Below are 23,336 nucleotides of genomic sequence, written 5' to 3' on the forward strand. Positions count from 1 at the left end.
GTTCATGCCCTGCGGAGACACGGCTCCAATGTGAAGGTCATAGTATTTTGGAGAGAATTGGATATGTTTTGGGCACATCATTTATACTTGACTGAGAAATTTGGCTGACTTAGATCATGTCTAATCACCACACCCTCTGAGGTACCTTCCACTTTACCCAAACCATTTCCTACACAGGGTGCAGCACCTATACTTTGACATCATAAAAACAGGGTGTAGCATAGTGTCAAATCAAACTGTTTTTGCTATTGGTTTGCATTTTCTTTTCTGTGTCTCACAGTAATAGTAGCAGTTGCTAATGCAGAGTTTCCCCTCACCTGAAATAAAGAGAGCTTCTGCTAAGGTCAAATAACATTTCATGATATGTAGTATTGGGCCTTATTAAGCTTCTTGGAAGGTGAGCAGTGACACCACATGTCACAGCAAAGGGCACATATTTAAAGTATGAGGCTACTGTTCAAACAGTCATCTAGTAACTATAGTGCAGTGATAGCTCGATCACATCAGATCAGCACGTTGCTGATTTTTCCACATGTTGGGTGAAATAGAGACAAACGGCCAAGTCGGTCACAATCAAGTGCTGACGTGTGAGGAATAACCCCCTGACAACAGACTTAAGTTAGTTTGATAATCACCAGTTGTTCACACGTTGGAGTCTGCATCAAGCTAAAGTGAGTTTAAAGATCGTGAGCAGCTGAGTCATCAATGGCTGTGGTCAGAAATAACACTTGAGTGCGAGACCTCACTCGGCTGTAAAGCGTGTTTTTGTTATAAAAGAGTCCTTCACATCCCTTTTACCTGTTCTTCACCATGCTGCCCTACACTTTTAAGGGCACCTGTTCCTATTTTTGCTCTCTTTCCCTGCTTCTCGCTCCTGCTCACCAGCATGTGCCAAACTGTCACCTGTCACATGCTGGGTGTTCCCATAAATTCCACTTTAAGCCCACAATACACAGACACAGGCACACACCTGGGAAATGTTGTATGAATAAATACATTTGACAAACACCCACAGAGCGTGTCTGTGTGTGCACGCACGCACATGTGTTTTTATGCTTTTTAATAAAATAGCTTAACACAGACGGACACACACGGTTGGATTTATGACTTTCAGCATCTGGTTGTAAAATATGTGTGACCAGGCAATTCTCCTGAGTCACTCTAGTTATACTGCAAGTGAAGAGACTGGGAGAGCTGAAAGGAGAATTGTAGATGAAAGAGAGACAGAGGAAATGAGTGGAGCAGAGGAAGATAAAGACAAGTTGGTAAAGTATGTGGCATCATTCACTTTTCATTCAGCGCCTTTTCCAATATCCTATCCTGGATTACTGCAGATATTTATTCATTCATTATTACCAATATCACATTTTCAACATGTTACGTGGTAAGTTCAAGATTCTTTCTTGAATATTTAGCTGTTTGTACATCATCATTCGTCAATCCTGAGTTCCACACGCACTAAATTAAACACTCAAAATGTAAAAAACACTATCCTCTTCCACCTCTGAGTCCAATTAGGCTACAGCCAAACACATGTTCCTCATGTCATGAAGGAAAAACAAAAACAACTAGTCGTGTACTTTCAGCTCCCCGCTTCGGTCAAGAAGCACTGAAGCTGTTCTGCCGGCTTGAAGACACTTCATTTAGATGTTCCATTGAATAATCAGACATTTGTATTTTATTCTTGTTGTCAGTCAAAAGCACAAATCAAATGTTTACCATGATACGGTATTCTCCACAGTTGTACTGTTACTTCCTTGTTGGTATGAATACTTTTGTGACACCCACTCACAGTGTTGGTTCTACTGACAGAGGGCTACACTTCTTGTTATTTTTAGCTACCAACCAATTTGTCTGTAACATAACAAATTTCAGATTTAGTTTCTATTGATTTGAGTATGAAATAATAAGTAAGCGTGCTCAGATCTGAACATCACTGTGAACAGTGAACATCATGTCTGCTTTTAATTTAGTCAAAGTTACGTTTTTGTTGTGTGGTAATGAGACACAGACGTTTCAAATCAATCTGCTTTTACAACTTTGACAATCTAAATCACTGCAGCATGCTTTGAAAAATAGTTAACCGTAATGGAAGGTATATGATTTGTAGTAAATGGACTAAAACATGTAAAAGCACGGGCATGATGCTTTCAGGAATAATGCACCCCGTAGCTTTTATGATGTTATGGTTGAAAGGGCAGAGGAAGAGGAGGATACGTACTCAGAGAAGATGAAGGGGTGAGCGTGGATTTGTTTATTGAAACCCGGAGGATGAAATGGTTTTCTTTGGCTCTCGCTTCGTAAATGTCACATGTTCAAACTGTGTGTCTGTGTGTGTGAATGAGTGAATGCATGGGTGGGTGACAGTGTGTCTGTGTGCATGTGCCCCCCCCCCCCCCACACACTCAACATAAACCTCTGTGGGGCGACATCTATGGTAGCTGACAGAGGACAATAGACAGATGTCACTATTCTGTGACTTTTATGTGAGCCACTGGCTGTGTCTGGTTTTCATCAAATGTTCCTGTCCTCTGTGCAAAGCGGAGGTAAATTAAAAAGGCTTTCAGTAAATGAGAGGCAAACATAAACATAAAAACAGCAGGTGATGAGAAGAATCAAAGCAAAATGTCCTCAAAGTAGCAGACAGGGTTACTCCGTCATGAAGTTGTTGCATGTATGCAGTGCGGTGGGACTCCCATTAATGCAAAATCTGTTGACATTCGATTGTATTTTTTCTGCCTTTTTGTGTTTAAAATGTCAGACACAATGGATTTCCTAGTGCTGTGTTAGTTTTTGCAAAGCAACGTAACTTGATGAATGAATCAAATGTTCCTCTCTTGACTCTTGTGTCTTTCACCTGCAGACATCCCAGGATGCACATCAAAACAGGCCTCGAGGACGCTCACCTTTACTGTCTGAAAAAAGCAGTGGTGGATTTTCTCGCTGACAACAAGTGAGTGAATATATGAATTAATATATAATTATCGCCTATTCAACCTTGATCTTGTTTTGTTACCGGTTTATGCCTGCAGTGTGAGCAGTATTGATGTGTACAAATATATATATATATATATATATATATATATATATATATATATATATATATATATATATATATATATATATATATATATATATATATATATATATATATATATATATATATATATATATATATATATATATATATATATATATATATATATATATGGTATATTAAGTACAATCATATACTTGGACATGAACCCACACAGTCAAACAGACATTCACTGCTTAATCTGTAGCAAGTGTTAAACGTGGTTACATGGTGTGTAAGGCTTTGAAAGGACCTGTTAGCAGGGTATTCTAGCAAGGTGTTAATTTGTTTTACTACGTGCCACATAGACAGGCTGTTAGGCCGTTAGCCTCTGAAGTGAAGCAGTGTCACAGGGAGCCTTCTGTAGCCGCCCAGGCAATACATGCAGAGTTAGAGGACAAATCAAAGGATCTATATGATATGATATGAGCTCGTATTAAAGGTTTTAGTAATGAGATAATGGTATTAGGTAGGATGTGCAACAATACAGTCGCGTCATGATTCGGTTCAATTCATAAAAATGCTTCATGGTTTGATTTGTTTAGTTTATTTGTTTGCACAATTATTAAGAAAATAAGGAAAAACAGTCAGTTCAGTTTGATTTTAATAAAAAATGACATTACTCCTCAAAGATGAAACAAAACGACACACAAGGAACACATAGCACAAAGAAAATCTATAAACACAGAACTGACAAGAGAGCATGTAAAGTAGTAAAAGAAAATGCAAACAAACCTACATTAAGTAGATGTGTACAACCAGCAGAAGCTTCTTGCCGTAAGGTTCAAGCTGAAATGAGAAATGTCTTTTGACTGCATCCTAAAAGCTGGCAAGGAAGACGGATTGAGTGATAATAAATTGATGTCTCGATGTACGCTCACAACAGTTTAACTAAGTATTGAAATATTATTCCGCCTCAGGTGTATAATGTCCAATAACGGTGTTTAATTTTCACCATTTTTTTATAGTTAACAAAAAAAAAAAAAGCTTCTTAAAGGATTAAAGAAATCACTCGGTTGTGTGATATGTAGAGGCTGCATGATTGCCAGAAAAAGAAGGAAAATATTGAGTTCCCGGTAAGTTTGGAAATCAGTGTGAGCTGCTTGTCATCACAGCAAGCACCAGGTGAGGATCTCTTGCATTGACTGCATGTGGACATGAAACACATTGAATAACAACTCCAGCAATGAAAGACAGAAATGTGCTTTCATTCTAAATGCAGCACGCTGCGCCTTAGTCCAACTGATGAGATTTAACTGATATTGCAAAACATATTTAAGCACCAAACTTTGTATTATTACATTGTTGTATTGTAAAATATTGTGCCATTAAACAGTTGATTGTGAAAAACAGATCTGACCCTTTTTTTTTTTTTTGGACTGTTTTGTCCGAGAATGACTTCATCTCGTCCTGACCATTAATAATAAGACGTTTTTTGGCAAACTGTGCACACTTGAAGAGGAGATCTGGTGCAACACATTAAAAATATTAAGTGCGGTTGATAACGATGGGGCTCTAGATCCAGATGCATTCCAGACAAGGTCGGGAGCTAAGGGCCAGCATGGCGCCAAGCTTTTCAAAACAGGGTGGTGATGAGACTTTGCCAACATGTGTATTCTGAATTTCCTTTTTGGAAATGTTCCCATTTGAAAAGTGGGCGCTTGGCTAAAGGTTAGTTAGGAAACCAAGCCAACAAACACAGATCCCTCATCTACACTGCATCTCTTCACCCCTGCAGAATACTCTTGGTTAAGGCAAAAGGTACACTTGAACATCGTAATTTGCCACAGAGATGTAGATGTAAATCTTACGTCATTACATCACTAATGGACCCTCTGCCGCCATATATCATCTCTCTTGTTAGATGACTCATTTCTTTCTTCAGCTCTTTTCTTGGACTTTCTTTTAGCAGCTCCTCTCTCCCTCTTCATTTCTCCTCCGTGCTCTTTCTCTGTCTCTTGCTCAAGGAGAGAAATGGACAGAGTAACTGTTGTTTTTCTCCTGTCATTCAGATGGAAATTCTAATCTCCCTTTTAAAAGAAAGTAAGAGAGGGAAAGTGAAGGGAGGGGTGTCGGGTGGTGGAGAGGAACACTGAGCACAGTGCAAAGAGGAGGAAAAAGAAATGAAGACGGGGAAGTTACCTCATGGTTAACTCTGAGAGAGACTTGAAGTCATCATAAGGATCTGAGGCTGTTTTTTGTTTTTGCGGTAGCTAAACGAATGAATCTATTTATTCATTTCTGGATTTCTGTTTCTTAAAAGTAGTGTCAGTTTCTGGCTCAACCGTGGCCTTGTCCTCTCTGTTGATTCAGAATCAGATGTTGAGCACAAATGACAGCAAAGCGAGAGGAAATGATTACGGAAAAATCACATAATTGCAAGGTCACAGCCAATGCGTGAACCATCACAGCTGTCTTTTAGACAAGAATACAGGAAGTAACTCCCTCGCAAGCTCATTTTATCACTTTCTCATTTAGTATTTCACTCAGTTACACTTTCTTCACCAAGTGAGGATGAGGAAACGTAGCCCTATCTAACGACATTAAACCAGGATCAGTGACTTATGTTATGACGTGTGTGTGTGTGTGATACTGATGGCTTTGTAGGATGCTTAACGTGATGTAGAAATCTTCTTCAATCTTTCCTCGTCTTGTGTCGTAGGTCCATCTCTTCAATCCGTGGCGAGCTGGTACCGTATTTGGTGCGGAAGCAGTTTTCCAAAATAGCCAACAGTCCGAAAATCAAAGACGACTCGGAGGATCAGAATCAGAAAATGAATGACGGCTCTACGAACAACGGTCAGTGACGCATCACAAATTCACACGTCAAAATCAGAGGGGAGAACACCGTGTCACTGCCACAGAAGTGTCACTTATGTAGAAAAGCTCTGGATCTTATTCATGAGCCATCAACCTGGAGGATATCTATGTTGGCTTTTAACTGTAAATGAACACCAACATAGAACTCCTAACAAGTTGACCAAAAATGACAGCACGCAAAATCCCCCAAAACCGTGTGTACGTGTCATCATTTTAACTTCTAACTCCGCTCTACCTGCCTCTCTTCCCGTTTCTTTTTATTGCCCAGAGCTCCACATCTCATCACGAGACGAGCTTCTCCTCCAGCTGGCCCAGGAGCGCTCCTGTTGGAACGACCACCGCGGTGACATGAGCGACGCTTACCACGGAGGAAAGCTCCGCTGCTATGTGCACATTATTGACCAGGGTCTTTGCTACCGCGTCAACACTTTAGCTGCTTACATAGAAGCGAACCGATTGGTGAGTCGGACACGAGCCTGCTCCTTTTTTGAGGGTTTTTTTTGAATACGCATTTTCAAATGTGCGTGTTCTGTACATGCAATTGAGTATGTTTGGAGGGAATTAAGTTTTATGTGCCTAGCTATGTACATACATGGCTTAAACTGAATTACATTAGGTTTTAGATCTGCAAAGATTAGTCAATGATATGCCAATTTTGATGATTGATTAAAATACCAAACATTGTCTGGTTCCAGCCTCTTAAATGTGACAATTTGTTGTTTCTTTGTCATGTATGAAAATAGTTTGAGTAGCTTGAAATGTTGGACTATTAGTCGGTCAAAAAAAAAGTAAATTGCGGGCGTTTAGTTTACCTGGTGGAGCGGCTCGCTCATGTACTAAGGCTCAGTCCTCACCGCAGCGTCCCAGGTTCTTATCCAACCTGCCGTGCTTTGCTGCAAGTCCTCCCCTCTCTCTCTCCCTTTCCTGTCTATCATCAGCTCTACTAAATATTAAAGGGAAAAAGCCCCAAAAATTATCCAAAAAAAAAAGCTGATTGCAAACTTAACCGTGCGCTCTGCGGAATTGTGAAAGTGATTTTTCCAAATAGACTAAACGATTAATCTAGAAAACAATCTGCAGATTAATCAATCATGAGTCTGGTATTTCCTCTACCGCATCTCTTATCCCTCTCATTGTTGCTATATTGAACCCACTTCCTCCAGATTCATTCATCTTTGTATTATTTTAATCTCATGTCTCTCTGTCTTCTGTGCTCGCCCTTTTAGGCCCCAAAGCTGTTTGAGGAGCCAGCAGTCCACTCATCTGCTGTCATTTCTGAGAGATGTCAGGTAATTATAACGTAGTAGAAGTACCATTAGTCAGTCCACAAACCATATCTCTGTTATCTTATGTTTTACTAACTCGCTATTAGTAATTCACACTTGATCATCATTGGAGAGGCCCGTGTGTATTCATGTCTGAGTAATGTTTGTGTGTGTCCGCTCTGCCCTCAGATGGGTTCAGACAGCATCATCGGAGCAATGTGCCAGGTAGCAGATAAGACTTCCATAAAGAGGTCCACCATCGGAAACAACTCCATTGTAAAAGAGAAGGTCAAAGTCACCAACTCTATCATCATGCACGGGGTTACCATCGAGGAGGGGTGAGAACACACACATCTGTACACACACACACACACACGCATGCACACACTCGTTGATAACATGTGCTTTGAAGTGACAGTTTGTGACAAAGCAGTGGAATTTAGTAAACAAAGATTTCAAAATAAGATGAGTGATTGTGTTGGCAGGAAAGACTTGTCCCTGCAGTATCCCAAAAAACTACTAAACATTTTCCCCTTTGTTGACACCGTTTGGCTTTCACATATAAAGGCAGTGGTATGCCTCGTTCTTTATTCACTGCGTATCTTTCCATTGAATTTTCTTGAAAACGTGTGTGTGTGTGTGTGTGTGTGTGTGTGTGTGTGTGTGTGTGTGTGTGTGTGTGTGTGTGTGTGTGTGTGTGTGTGTGTGTGTGTGTGTGTGTGTGTGTGTGTGTGTGTGTGTGTGTGTGTGTGTGTGTGTGTGTGTGTTAGGCAGATGCTTGTGGATGTGTGTGTCCGTTGATAGGAGGTGTACCAGGTTTTGTTTTCTGTGCTCTATGGGGTCAATCAGGGAGCGCTGAGTTAACAATGCATCTATTGGTGTGCAACCAGCCAGAGACCAGTTCCAAACAAACACAAAGCTGATGAACTGAAACACACAACATCCATATATTTCATTTAGCCGCTAATTTACTCGCCTATACCAACGTTCCCACTGGTTATGGAATTTGTGGAACACCATGGGGGTTTGAAAGGTGTATTCATCTGGCCTACATGATAATTCATCTTAGGAAGTAAGTAGCATTGAAATGATCGAGTGATCCATTTCATCACTACCAGTTAACCATTCCCCAGAAAATGTGACTGTTTCCATTTTGATAATCTAGCGAAATATTCCAAACCAAGACGTTTCTTTTTCTTCCATTTCAACATTCTGTACACATGCGCCCAAAATGAAGGCCGACATATTTGATATCAAACTAAATTTATATTGTAAATAAAGTTCTGTGCATTTGCCTATTTGTGATTGTTGCTACACATAATGTCCAACAGAAAACAAACTACCAAAGGAAATGCGAAAGGTTCTACACATGTGCTTCTTCTTAAAAAAATCATCCGTACAAACCAAATGATTATAACACCTCAATGAACCAGGATGGATTTTCAATTCCAAATCTGGCGAGGAAGCTTCAGGCGACCATGCAGGACATGGCAGATATTGTATTTGCCGCATTATGATTTCACTTGGTGAGGACAAAAAGCGCTGGTCTGAATAGTGCTGCATCATGATCAGCCACGTTACTGTGCATCACGATGGTCAAATGTAGCAAGTAGTTAAAGTGGACAAAATTGACTGCTTTGTTGGATTTGTACAGAGAGCGCCAGTTGCCACTGTAGAATTAGCATGTAGATTGATCTGCTCAGTCTGTTACCCAGAAACCCTGCAGGAAAGAGACTCATCTTGGCCTCAAGTCTGGATTTTAATGCACTCATTCACAGGCTCCTTTTCTTTTATCTCAATTTCTTACTCCTCCCTCTCTTTTCTCTCAATCAACGCCTCAATGCCATCTCTCTCCTCTCTCTCTCTTTCTGTCTCTCTCCATCTCTTCTTAAGCCTTTCAGGGACCCCAGCCAGCCAGCATGGGGACCCTCATCATGCCCATGTAGGTGCACGCACAAAGGCATGAAAGAACGAGAGAGATGGGAGAAGGGAAGAAAGAAGCGAGGGGAAAGCAAGCTAGCACGCAAGAAAGAAATTGCAATTCTTTCTTTTCTTTTTTTTCTTTTTTTTTTGAGGACATAAGAAGGAAGGAGAAAGAAGGAAAGAAAGAGCCAGTGTGAGGGGATTAGCAGACCCCGGCCATGTCGCAGAAACCCCTCGCATTTCTGCTTTCTTTGTTTGGAGCTGACCAGAACTTGTTGACAAAGCGCTGCGTGTTTGGGAAGGGGGATAGTAAGGGTCAACTTTACAGGGGGGTTGGCACAGGAGGTGGGGGTTGACGTGTGTGTGTGTGTGTGTGTGTGTGTGTGTGTGTGTGTGTGTGTGTGTGTGTGTGTGTGAGGATGGGGGGGTCATGGCAAGGAGGAGCCCCGGTGTAAGTAATTAGTGGTGTTTCAGCTCTGAAGCTTCTTTGGTGGTCTCTCTCTCTCACTCTCTCTCTAATGTTACAAAACTCTGAATCTTGTAATCTCCCATCACCAACTACCACCACCACCTCCTAGGTAGTCACTTACACACACACAAACACGCACACATCCACACACTCCTTTCTCCCTCTCCCTCCAGGCCTAACCACCTGAATAGAATGGGCCAATACAAACCTGTCTGTGTGTGAGGTGCAGAGGGCCAAGTGTGTGTGCGTCACTGCCTGGGCAAGACCAACATGTGTTCTCCACCGGGCTCCCCGAGCTACTGAAGCACACATTCTCTAACCCACGCACTCACACATACACGCCCTCCACGGTTAGCCGACACAGGACACACAAGACTGTCTGTGTCTCCCCTCCAAGAATTTTATGGTGATGGTTTGGCTGAATGCGAGAATGCACGGTGGGTTGGCACTGCCAGCTCAGGTGGGACTGTAGCTCAGGGCCAACAACGTCTTAACACACACACGTGCACACACCTTGGGCTGTTGTTGTTCTTTAATATGTATGCTAATTTCACGTCATTAAGTTCAGTTGATGGGATGTGTTTGAGTCTTCGGAGCATTTGAGAAGATCCCTGATTTGGGAGATGGGCAGAACTTTCCTGCTGTCACTTTGACCTCCAGTATGGCTGTCACTCAACGAGTACGAGTGGAAGAGCTTAACAGCTAACAGGGGAAGGCTGTGGCTGTACTGGGAAGCTCCCAGTATGAATGTTCTTAACTGTGTGTACATGCCCATGTGTGCGTGTGTACATAAGTACGCAGAAGAAAACATAATGTGAACCATAAACACGTTTGAATCTCCAGCGGGCCCAAAGAGCAAACAGAGTCGGAAAATCATGTTTTAAAACTACCAAACCTATCCCAGCAAAAATATTAATATTGAATCACTCAAGAGTTTGCAAACTGTCAGAAATGAGCCACTGGCTCACCACTTTCAGGCCCATATGTAGTCATTTAAGGTTCATGTGAATGTTTCATTATTGAATATTCTGTCGATGTCTTCTTCTGACCCCACATCGCCTTATGTTATGGCCATAATGTCGATGTGAGTTATGAGCAGTTCTACCAATAAATGATTTTTCATTCTTAGGTGAAAGTATTAAGAATTGTACGGGGAGGAAACAGTTGTAAAACATAATAAGCATGTAACAGGAATATATTTGTTCTTTTAATTCACTTTTATTATCGTGTGTCCCCACTGGGAGTCCAGATCTCACTGCTGTAGCAAGAATGCATTTAATGTGATTTGTGTGTGTGGTTTCCAGGTGTAATATCCAGGGCAGCCTGATCTGCAGTAATGCTGTCATCGGCCGAGGAGCAGACATCAGATACTGTCTGGTGGGAAGCGGCCAACAGATCGAACCAGAGGGTAAGTTCCATTATCATAAACGCACGCACAAAATAATGCCCCCAAAATATTTACTTCCATTTATATCTTCTCACAGTAATGGTCAGTTCTTGATGCCTCGCTCAACTCTCTTGTCTCGTTACCCAGGAGGAACATTTTGAGCATTTAAATGTAGCCAAACACACAGCAGTTGACCATTTTGCATCCCCAAATTAAATCAACTAGACACTGAAAGAAAGGACAGAATAAACAAAGTAACAGAAACATCCCACGTTATAACACTATTCAGTACAACAACTTAAGCTATCTGTTAAAGCCCCCGGCACTTCTCCTCGGCTGACTCAAATAAGGTGTTAATGTATGTGTGTGGTATCTGTCTGTAAGTGCCAAGTGTTCAAGCCAACTAGGAAAGTTTCTTAATTCTGAAGTCTGTGTGATAGAGAGATTTGTCAGAGATTTTTTTATTTCCTTAATCCTCTTGTCCCCAAAGCTAGCTGTGTGCGTGTGTGTGTGTGTGTGTGTGCGTACATGTGTGTGTGTGTGTGTCACATTGATGGAGAGGTTAGAGAGCAGGGCCAGAACAGGACCACCCGGAATTCAACAGCCGCAGCCTCCAGCCACATCCAACACACACACACACACACACACACACACACACACACACACACACACACACACACACACACACACATAGAGAAAGAGAGAGAGAGCTCGGCTACCAGACTGAGCAGCCTAATTGAGTGAACAACAGGGTGCTCTAAGTAGCAACAGTGTGAATTTGAGCTAAACTCACCTCAAAAATGTTTGAGAGTTTCTTGCAGCGTCCAGTGAGCGTTCGCTGCATTAAAACGGATCTTGCTTCAGCTTTTTTTGGCAAATGTTTTCCCACTGGTCAGCAGCGCGCAGCTAACTTTATGTTATCGACTAATTGAAACGCGGACCCCTGGTTGGACAATTGTTTTGCATACACTGTATAGCCAAAGTGCAGTCACACAATTGCAGAGTTCCAGCCTCTGTGTCTCTAATGGACAGAAAGTCTCTCTTGTCTCTTATAAAAATGTCCTCTCACACATGCAGACACATTGGTGTTTTTATTGTATTTTTACTCTCTTTGATTATTATTTTATAAAATGCCATGTTGTCTCTTTAATAGACATTCTAAAAGGGATCGGCTGTATATAGTCAAGCGAAGTCAAGTTTATTTAAATAACCCAAAACCGCAAGTTTTTCCTCAGAGGGCTTTACAGTATGTAAAGCATACAGCCGTCTCTTATTCTCAAATTGGATACAGGAAACAAAAAAGGACCTCAGAAAGAGCAATAGAAAAACAACTCTTCTTCCATGCCTGAAGAGGGGACATTTACCATTTAGGTTCTTGAATCGCTGAGTTGTTCATAATTATATATATTTTTTGTTTTGGCATTAACTTTCTGGCACATACGGACACATGTGGTGGATATCAAAATCTAGTTCACCCTGAGCAGAGTAATAAGGAAATATAAACAAACCTAAAACATAAGATTATCTTTTATCATAATCTTGGATCAGAGACCCTGTATGGCCAGCGTCATGTGCCTGTAGAATACATTAATACTCTGCAAGTTGTCCTGGTCAGCAAATGAGATTATATATTTTATAGTTTAATACATTTTAAATATTTTAAAATATATATATTGTCCACTGTAATTGTCTTTAAAACATGCCTCAACAGTTTGTGGTAGAATCCCCATCTGCCAGTATGTCGATCAGGTGATCTAGATCAGCTCAGGTTAGATTAATCTATACAATACGTTGCTCTAATGACCAAATCTGTTCTCCTGTTTACTTGACATCGTATTGTAAGAAAGCACAGGATTGTCTCTCGCTACTAATCTAGCTGGCTGACCGTAGGCTGCGAAAGACATTACACACCCACTCAACTGCTGAAGCTGTTAGCAGCTAAGGACCACCCTGCTAGTTAGCCACACACACACACACACACACACACACACAGCACACGCACACGCACATGCACACACACAGAGATACAGGTCTGTCAGGTGTTGATATTTAAAAGATACATACCTCTCCTCTGGGTGCTTTGATAAATACACACATATGCATGCATTAAAACAGTGGGCATACATTGTAGATACATACACACACAATCAACTATATTTGATTAGAATATGTGCTTACAACACAAGGCTTATTTCTCGTCTTTATTAGTTGTTTCGGGTCAGAGTTGGAGCTGTATATTTTCAATGGTCCAGCAGGAGAAATATGCAAATATATAGGTTTTTAAAATTATTTTTAATTGATATTATTGACAAGTCAACAGAACAAAATGTTATAACACCTCATAATATTCAAAAGTTCTCTGTCACTTTTTTTTTTTACTGAAAACACAGACAACATCCTATCAAACAAAACAAAGGGGCGTACAACACAATGTTGTGTGTGTGTGTATAGTATAAAGCCACAAACAGATATTTCTCCCCTTAAATTAACTCACCCATTCAATCCATTAAAGACCAAATAAAACAGTATACCAGTTACATCTGAATCTACCAATTCATTATACCAGGTGCCAGTACAAATTTAGTCAGACATTCCTTCTATTAGGGCCAAAAAGGAGCTCAATCAATTCCTTAAAGCAACATGGGGCTAGAAGGTTCCAGTGTCTCAATATTATCGTATATCTTGTTGTTGCAGCTAGACGGACCCCTAACCTCTTTGGTTCATTTGTAATGATTTGGTAACAGATCCAGAATACATAAATTTGGAGATTTAATCAACTGTAATCAAAACAATTTATTCAGGAGAGTAATAATATTACGAAAATATATCTTAAGACATTCAAACACTATATAAGTTACTGATGAATCTACAGACCCAGGTTGAGTAACCCTTCCTCCCTTTCTCTCCAGTCGCTCCTTCTCCTTCCCTCTCCTGCTGTCCCATGCTCCATTTGTCCTCCCCTCCACACAGCACAGGATATACTCGTTCTGAGCAGCAGATTCCTTCACACTAAAACCTGTCTGTGTGGATGGAACATTACTCTCTGCCACCATTTGCTTTGGATCAGTACCGATGCTGGGAGATGGAGGGATGGAGGGAGCTGCAGCGGCTGCTCTCCTCATGCTGAACTAGCTTTGGGTGGAGAGAGATAGAGAGAAAATGTTGGCAGACTCAGTTTCAAGCATCATATATTTATTTTTATGAGGTTCAGGGGTAGCGGTCAGGGTGACCTAAGTCACAATGAAGATTCTGGGACGGATTTCAAATAAATTATAGCACCATACAGTGGGTTTGCATGTACGAGCCCGTTACAAATTGCAGATATGCATGCCAGGCAGCCATTGTTTTCCATTCATTTTAGTATCAAAATGAATATGCAGGAATGACCTAAAGGGGTATCCCATTAGAGTTAACACTTCAGTACTTTTAATTATTAGGTAAAAGTTATGTTATCTGCGTCCTTTTAATAAAGTTTCGAGTAAAGGACTATTTTAAAAACGTGTTGATGTAACTGAGACATTCGAGAGTTGCCAGTCACCTGCCAAACAAACAATTTCAAAGTAAAAGTGCCGGACCTTTTAGTGGCATGATTTCGAGATGTGCGTAGCGAAAGATGCTGTTTATTGATTGTGTTTACCACCATTTTCTTTAAACACGAGAATCAACTTTAAAATAATATTTTCTGTATAAATTTCTCTTCAGCTGAGAGGACTAACGAGGTCATCGTTGGAACGGACCAATTGATGGAGATCTAGCTCCCACGGGGATAGAGTGGCATCACCTTATTAGCCAATCAGAGAGCAGCAAAGCACAGGACAACTGTTTCATCGTCTGACTGACCAATCAGAAGCCTGGATGCTGCTTGACGGTTCCACACTCTCTTCTCATCGGCTTTTTTGTACATTGTGTCCAAATAAAGACAAGTGCTAAAACCAATGACTCGGCATGTTGGAGTTTTTATTTGTTTTCTTTTGTTTTGTGTTGATCTTCTAGGGATTTCAGTTCAGGTGTTCATTGCTTTGAGAACATCAACAACATTTTTATGTTAAGTCACACACTGAAATAAATCAATGATGTCATCTGTTTGACAGAGACAGCTTAATTGTCAGTTCAAGGTAGAGCTTTGTAATTGTTCAGCCACACTGGTTATTATCAGACTGGTGTCGTCTCATATAATGGCAGGACTCAATTACTCAATTTACCCTGTTTGAGAGGGAGGAGACTCGTACACGTTTGAATGTGCATGGGTGTTAATGTGCACACTGTGCAGCTGTGAAGACCAGAGATGCAGGAAGAAAATCAGTGGGAGGGGTGACCACAATGGCGTGGGGGTTAAGTTTATTTGTACACAAAAATGGTGTATGTGTAGGCCCCGGACCACCCAGCTTGATCCTGTATCAGTTAACACCGACACCCCACCCTCACACAAACACGGCAGAGGAGGAAACTGACTTGCGCCTGACACTTTTCTTTCTTTTTTCTCTTCTTTCCCGCTCCCTTTGCTGTCACAAGATTTATTGCATTCCTTCGGAAGAGCATTTCTTAAATTACAGGTTTGAAGTTCCTTAATCACGAAGGAAGAAGATGAGGACAGGGCTGTGTGTGTGTGTGTGATTCTGTCCTCTGCTTCCTATTGTGTCTGGCCTTGCAGGAGTCATTTATACTGTGTGTGTGTGTGTGTGTGTGTGTGTGTGTGAGTGAGTGAGTGTGAGAGAGAGAGAGAGAGTAATTATGATGTCTCATTGTCTTCAATCTCTGCTGTTCATTAGATGTACTTGTTATCCATTAGTCAGATAGATGGGCATGTTTTTATGATTATTCCTTAAGAAATGACAATTACTAATGATGCTTTCATCTTTACCTAATACTGTTTATATTCATGTACAGTATACTGTACTAAAGAATAGCAATGAACTCAAAGTTATGTTTTTTTTAATCACCAATCCCCAACACTGTTGAAAGTACAACATTGTTGATGATTCTTGAAGTATACTGGATTTTTGTTGACGTATGAGATTGTTGAACCAGAAATCTGTAACTTTCCACACATTTTCACCCTTGAAGGGGAAGTTTATTATTAAAAGAAAATGGGAAAAAATGTATAAAGCAAAGACACACTCTTCTATTATGGGCCATTTTTATTTATCATCAAGATCAGTGAATTCATGTCTTTCATAATGTATTCTGTGGCTCCAGAGAAGCGTTCTGAAGTTACAGTATATCTCAAAAGTGAGTACACCCTTTAGATTACAGTATAGATTTATTGTCCTTTGAAAATTACTCAGTACACAGCTGTTAATGTCTAAACAGCTGGCAACAAAAGTGAGTACACCCCATAGTGAACATGTCTAAATTGTGCCCAAAGTGTCAATATTTTGTGTGACCACCATTGTTATCTAGCACTGCTTTAACCCTCCTGGGCATGGAATTCACCAGAGCTGCACAGGTTGCTTCTGGAATCTTCTTCCACTCCTCCACGACGACATCACGGAGCGCACGGATGTTGGACACCTTGCACTCCTCCACCTTCCTCTTGAGGATGCCCCACATGTGCTCAATTGGGTTTAGGTCTGGAGACATACTTGGCCAGTCCATCACCTTAACCTTCAGCTTCTTCAGCAAGGCCGTTGTCATCTTGGAAGTGTGTTTAGGGTCATTATCATGTTGGAAAACTGCCCTACGGCCCAGTTTCCGAAGAGAGGGGATCATGCTCTGCTGCAGGATGTCACAGTATATATTGGAATTCATGTGTCCCTCAATGAAATGCAGCTCCCCAGTGCCGGCAGCACTCATGCAGCCCCAGACCATGATGCTGCCACCACCATGCTTGACTGTAGGCAAAACACATTTGTCTTGGTACTCCTCACCAGGGTGCCGCCACACACGCCGGACACCATCTGACCCAAACAGGTTTATTTTGGTCTCATCAGACCACAGGATATGGTTCCAGTAACTCATGTTCTTGGATTCATTGTCTTCAGCAAACTTTGCGGGCTTTCTTATGCATCGGTTTCAGAAGGGGCTTCTGTCTGGGGCGACGGCCATACAAACCGATTTGATGCAGTGTGCGGCGTATGGTCTGGGCACTGACAGGCTGACATCCCACTTCTGCAACCTCTGCAGCAATGCTGGAAGCACTCGCACGTCTATTTTTGGAAACCAACCTCTGGATATGACGCTGAGCACGTGGACTCAACTTCTTTGGTCGACCCTGGCGAGGCCTGTTCCGAGTGGAACCTGTCCTGGAAAACCGCTGTATGATCTTAGCCACTGTGCTGCAACTAATTTTCATGGTGTTGGCAATCTTCTTATAGCCAAGGCCATCTTTGTGAAGCGCAATAATCCTTTTTTTCAGCCGCTCAGAGAGTTCCTTGCCATGAGGTGCCATGTTGTCCAGCATTCAGAGAGAATTGTGCCCAAAACACCAAATTTAACAGCCCTGCTTATCATTTACACCTGAATCCTTGTAACACTAACGAGTCACATGACACCAGGGTGGGAAAACAACATCATTGGGCACAATTAGGACATGTTCACTATGGGGTGTACTCACTTTTGTTGCCAGCTGTTTAGACATTAACAGCTGTGTACTGAGTAATTTTCAAAGGACAATAAATCTATACTGTTATTCAAGCAGCACACTGACTACTTTAAGTTATATCAAAGTTTCAGTAGGATAATGTTATCCCCTGAAAGGATATAACAGAATATTTGCAAAAATCTAAAGGGTGTACTCACTTTTGAGACATACTGTATATGAATATAACCCCGATGTCATCAGGTTTTTTTTTGGGTTGGGATCCCAAACGGACATTTTTATTTTAAATCCTGTGTTAAAGTTGCATTATTGTAAATGTAGGATGCGCCGTTATTCAACCTCATCTCCTACAAATTACGTTCGATTTATGAGTGTGTTGTTGATGTACGCTATTTTTCCCGCAATGCAAGAATAGCTGCTCACAGATGGAAAAAATTAGATTGTGTGTGTGGTGGGACAGCTCCACCTACAATCCTAACATCTTGGAAAACAAAATAAAAAAATCTTTAAGGAGATATTTAGTTTCTCATTGTGAAGTTTAATTGGCAGTGACATAACATGTGAAAGTACGTTTTATAATAAGTTTTGTATACTAATGTTTTAAACTGTGATCATTATTATATATATATATATATATATATATATATATATATATATATATATATTTCATCCTATATATATATATAGGATGAATTTGGGATACAAATGTCGACATGAGGAGTTCAAAAAAAGAAGTCACACTTGTATTTGACTGGTTTCCTTACGAGAATACATTCCATAAATGTGCATGTGTCCCAGGCTGAAAAGATGAACTGCTAAATAAACAAAGTATTCTTTGTGCGGCCCCACTGCTGGATTGTCGTGTCTTGTCTCACAGTGTTTACTCTAGATGTGGATTCAGCTCACCGACTGAAATCCATCATTGTTCAGTACTTTTCCATGCATCTTGTCTTACTGTGTTCGTCTTTTGTGTTGCATTGTTCCCTTTTAATTCACAATGTGTGAACATTTGGAAAAGCCAATCTGTCTACATTGAAAGATACCTCATTTTTCCTCCTTGCATAATCAGTTATTCCTTCTATATTTCAAATTTAAATCACAGCAAGGCAGTGATTTTTGTTCTTTTGCTACCCGGTGTAGTCAGACGTCAAGAGAGACTACACGCGAATGTGAAAAACTACATTTGTCAGCTAAAAATGGTGAAAACCACAGTTAAGGTTCACTTTGTCCGTGCTCTTTGTCTTGGCTGTGTTAACCTTTTTAGCGGTCTCACACTCTGACCTCTCTCTTCAACCACATGATGAGATCTGGCAGCCGGGTGTGTTTGGGTAGAGGTTTGTATATTTACTCAAAGACCCTAGAGTACCTTCAATACAACGCCACCATGGCTGAGCCCGCCTTCCAGCACATACATGTGTTTGCTGGTGTATGTGTACACATATGTGCAGGCTTACCTGTGTATGACCATTGTTAATGCTCTGTCACACAAACTAATCAATGCCGTCTCACACCCCTTTGAGTACACGCATGTGTACTCAAAGGGGTGTACACACATGCGTACACAAATGTGCATGTTTGCTTTGCAGATCTGGAGATCAGATGTTGAGCCGCAGATCATATATCAGGCTGTCTGTCGCTCTTTGGTTTTTTTTTCGCCTTGTGGAACTTACTGACATCTCTACAGAAGATTGTTATCTAATTATGCATCCCAAACAAGAAGAGAAGAGAAGTGATCTGTAAAATAAAACATTTTTACGCACGGATTATCATCAGTTAGCCGTTTTGCTGGCAGCACATTTTCCCACAAGATTTGTTTTAACAAGGATGAGAACTAACATATGAATGCACATCCACAATTTTATTTTGTATTAAAATATGAGCTTTAAGATCTGTTTCTGTTTCACTTACTCAGAGTCTATGCTCAATGTGTAGTTTTCGTGTGTGTGTGTGTGTGTGTGTGTGCGTGCGCAGAGTGAATCATGAAGACATCTCTTTTAGGACATTAATGTCATCGAAGTTGACAGAAGTCTGGAGATTTAAAGTATTGTTCACAGCAGAGTTTTTTCAGTGTCTGGGAAGGAACCCAAAGCGGGTTGGGGAAAATGCCAATGGATGTCAACATTTGGTGCTTTTAATCAAGACAAATGCATTATATGACACCTCTGGACATGTTATCTTGATTCTGTCTCGTGTACCTCCAAAACACAGTCTTCTAAATAAAATCCAGCTGTTTGGTTTTTATTTTAAAGAGTTTTCCCAAATCACATTAAGCATCTTTCCCCACTTATCACAAGTGATGTGTGGACATGAAGAATTTGGTTTTATGGGCCACTGTTCTAAGATATTATCCTCTGCCACCGAATACAATGGAGGTGAATGGAATTTTGTTTGTGGTGCAAAACATATTTAAAAATAATAATCATAATTTCCTGTTACTTAGTTAGTTACTTTGGAACTACTTTCTACTGAGGAGAAAACTGTCCGAAGTAAAGTCTGTGGATTATCTATAAATAAATGGAAAATGTGCGACCGAATAGTTTAATCAATGCTTCTTTTACTTGTTCCTGTCAAATAAAGCAAGCAACATTAACAGCTTAAGCAGCTTGGTGGGTCAGTCATTACCAACTCAACCTTTGCACTCAAACATTGCTCACAGAAGTGTATTCAGGGTTTTAATGGAGATCCTAAAAGTTACGCAGATACCAAATATGTCATGTTGGAATCTGAGGGAATTGTGTATATACAGAAAAGTGTGTGTTAAGCACTAAAACGTGGACATGTTGAGCTCCTCCACACATGTTGCTTTCTGTGACATCCTCTGCGAACACATGATGTCCTGCTTTTGCTCCTGCTGAACCCATAGGGGGTAAAATAGAAAAAAAACAGAAGCATTTTTTACAGATAGATGGATCGGATGGATGGTGGAGACAAATGTGCGATACATAGAGATAGCCAGATGCACAGAGATGTGAGGTGGAGTGTGAGCTCCGGGTTGGGGGGTTGGCTGAGTAGCTGGGTGGCTTCATGGCTTGAGGGCTGATCGTGGGTGAGCAAGAGAGAGAGAGAGAGAGAGAGAGAGAGAGAGAGAGAGAGAGCAGGCCACCCAAGTGGCAGTCAGTCAGAAACCTGTGTGTGTTTGCTGCTGACCCCTACACATTAGCACAACACTTCCTCAATTTGTCTTCTGTGTTCTCCGGCCACAAATGAATTTCCTCCCTCCCTTTTTTTTCCACACACTACCTTTCAAGATGCTAACCCCCCCTCCACCCCCCCAACCAAACACACACACATACAGACACACCAACACCACCCATCTCTAACTTAAACATCTGAATACATACACACACAAACACACTCTTTTTACAAGCTTTAGAGATACAACACTTGCTTATGTTGCTTAGCCAACAAAGAGTGTGTTCGGAGACACAGATGCCATGTATGGGATAACACACACACACACACACACACACACAAACACACACACTAAGCCAGATATCCTTGTCTGTCACTGTGGAGGCCCCCAGCTAATTAACTAAACATTGACTGGGTGGTTGATTGGGATCAGATCTTAAATGGCTTTTGCAGTAAAATCACAGGAAGAAGCAACAGACTGACCTGCTTTACACCCTTGGGTGACCTTTTCTTTCTAATCGTATTAGTTAGAATGTTTATAACATCTACAGCTGTAACTGCAAACAGACTGGCTTTTCCAAATCACTAAAAATAAACATTTTCTTCTCGAACGTTCAATTATGTCTCCTTTTATTTCTTCTGCACTGTAATTTTACTACTAGCACTCCCCCTTAAAATCACTTTAATCTCCTTAATTTCTCACCAAGGCTACTATTAATGAGCTTAATATATACAGGAAGTGTTCAAACTTGAGTGATTCCTTCATTGTAAGCTATAATAGATTTTGTATTATAAATGTAAAAAAGTTCCCATATGATTAAAAAAGGCTTATTTTCCTACAGTTTTTGAAAAATGTAACTAAATATCATTTGTGTGCAAAAAAAACACAGCTGTATGTTATCTCAAAGCGTTTGGATCAGAGCTTTTCTGATAAGCTTGCTCATCGTTTGTAACTGATCACAATAGTGCAGCGCTTTTTTGAAAAGTCTTACCGTTTCAGCCATGTTTGCTCACATATACTTATAGATGCACACACACACACACACACACACACACACACACACACACACACACACACACACACACACACACACACACACACACAGTTGTGAGGTTCCGTGCTTTCTTTTAAAGCTACAGGTCTGAGTTTGCATTACCACCTGCTAGCTGCGTCTGACAATACCTCTGTTACAACCGCACAAACAAAGACTTAAAGAAAAGTGTGTTTCTCTGTCTCTCTCTGTGTCTTGTGTGTTTTTCCTGCAGAAAGGCAACCATTCATTACGATGACAAAGGGGTAAAGAAATGCATTATCATAATTAATCTTGTGTGAGACTGTGGGTGGCAGCTCCGACTCTGCTCTGAGACTGACAGAGGTGCTCAATGCAGAAAGTGTCTCTCTGCTATCGGGCAACTTTTTGCCTTTTCACTGATGTCTGAGAAACATGTAATTATAGTAAACTTGAAAAACCTCTTATGGGTTTTCCCCCAACAGTGTGTTGTGTGAGTCTGTGAACTTTGAATCAAACGTCCAAAAATAAAATGTTTTATGACTGAAAAAGTACAAAGGTTTTGGTTAATTTCGTGTATATTTTTTCCCATGATCAAATCACTCAATTCTGTGTGTTTTATTAACAGCTTTATTTGTCCAGTCTGCCGGCCCATAGCCAAAAAAATCTTCTGTTTGGTTATCATGAAAATGATTTGTTCATTTGGATAAGACTTGACCCGAAATGTGTTTGTGATTTGTTCCCTTTTTTGTTATATTTCAGTCTTTTTTAAAAGCTAGATGTGATGTGCTTTAAAGTGGTTTGCATTATGGAATTATTGTAAGTTGCCCTCACACATAGATAAGTATACACAGGGTGTAATGAGAGGGTAGAAAAATGATTATCATCATACCACCTCAATCGCCTTCAGATTGCTCAGTGATTGCATAATGTGAACAGGGTCTTTATCTTTATTCCAGACCTGCATCTAAAATCATTTGTTTACTCTTTTTTTAGATTACTTTTCTGTATAGAAGTCAAAATCAATCATCTCATAATATATTTTCTGGTTGGATTTTTACCTCACTTCTATTGTGTGTCCTAAATGATGACGGCATCACTGTTGATCCAGTAAAAAAAACATTACATATGTATTTTATCACTCTTTTATTCTACTTACTCGTCCATCTTTACTTCCTCCAGTCTCACTGCCTCTCTCTTTGATAAATAAACAATCTCTGGGCCTGAACCCCGGCCGTCTCGGCTGCTGAGTGCCAGAGCGGTTCCGTAGCTCTGCCTATAGCACATACAGAACCCCGGACGGACAGCCAGCCATGCATGCATGGATGAACGGATGGATGGATGGAGTCACTGGGGAGACATGAAATGGAGGAATGGAGATGGGGGGGAGGGATAAGGAAGAGCAGGAGTAGAGAAGCAGATGAAACAGGGGAGAGATGAAAGTGTTGAGAAGAAAATCAGAAATTAAAGAACGAGTAGAAGAGATAAAAATGTAGAGGATAAAGAGTGGGAGGGAGGGAGGGATTGAGGGAGAGGGACCAAGTGGGACACAGGACACGGAGAAGGGAAGGAGGGAGAGAGGGCTTGGGCGGTTTGTGTTTGGAGGCCGGGGCGGTGTGATGGCAGATATCTGCACAGCGCATGGTCATCTCAGATGGTTTATTTATCCAAGGCCTCCAGACCAGGCCTCGGACCTCCCTGAGTTTGTTAGGCTTG

General features: G+C 40.9%; 1 protein-coding gene across 1 annotated transcript in view; it reads left to right on the forward strand.

The window, feature by feature from the left end:
- eif2b3 (eukaryotic translation initiation factor 2B, subunit 3 gamma) overlaps window positions 1-14,879 on the forward strand; it is a 31,197-nt gene extending 16,318 nt beyond the window's left edge. Inside the window, exons 6-12 of the mRNA XM_029454235.1 lie at window positions 2,864-2,953; window positions 5,739-5,875; window positions 6,165-6,355; window positions 7,123-7,185; window positions 7,351-7,499; window positions 10,858-10,961; window positions 14,643-14,879. Of these exons, the coding sequence (XP_029310095.1) occupies window positions 2,864-2,953; window positions 5,739-5,875; window positions 6,165-6,355; window positions 7,123-7,185; window positions 7,351-7,499; window positions 10,858-10,961; window positions 14,643-14,695 (787 nt within the window). The 3' untranslated portion in view covers window positions 14,696-14,879. The remainder of the gene's footprint in view (window positions 1-2,863; window positions 2,954-5,738; window positions 5,876-6,164; window positions 6,356-7,122; window positions 7,186-7,350; window positions 7,500-10,857; window positions 10,962-14,642) is intronic.
- The last annotated feature ends 8,457 nt before the right edge of the window (window positions 14,880-23,336 follow it).

This window comes from Cottoperca gobio, chromosome 17 (assembly GCF_900634415.1).
Source record: "Cottoperca gobio chromosome 17, fCotGob3.1, whole genome shotgun sequence".
Lineage (NCBI taxonomy): Eukaryota > Metazoa > Chordata > Actinopteri > Perciformes > Bovichtidae > Cottoperca > Cottoperca gobio.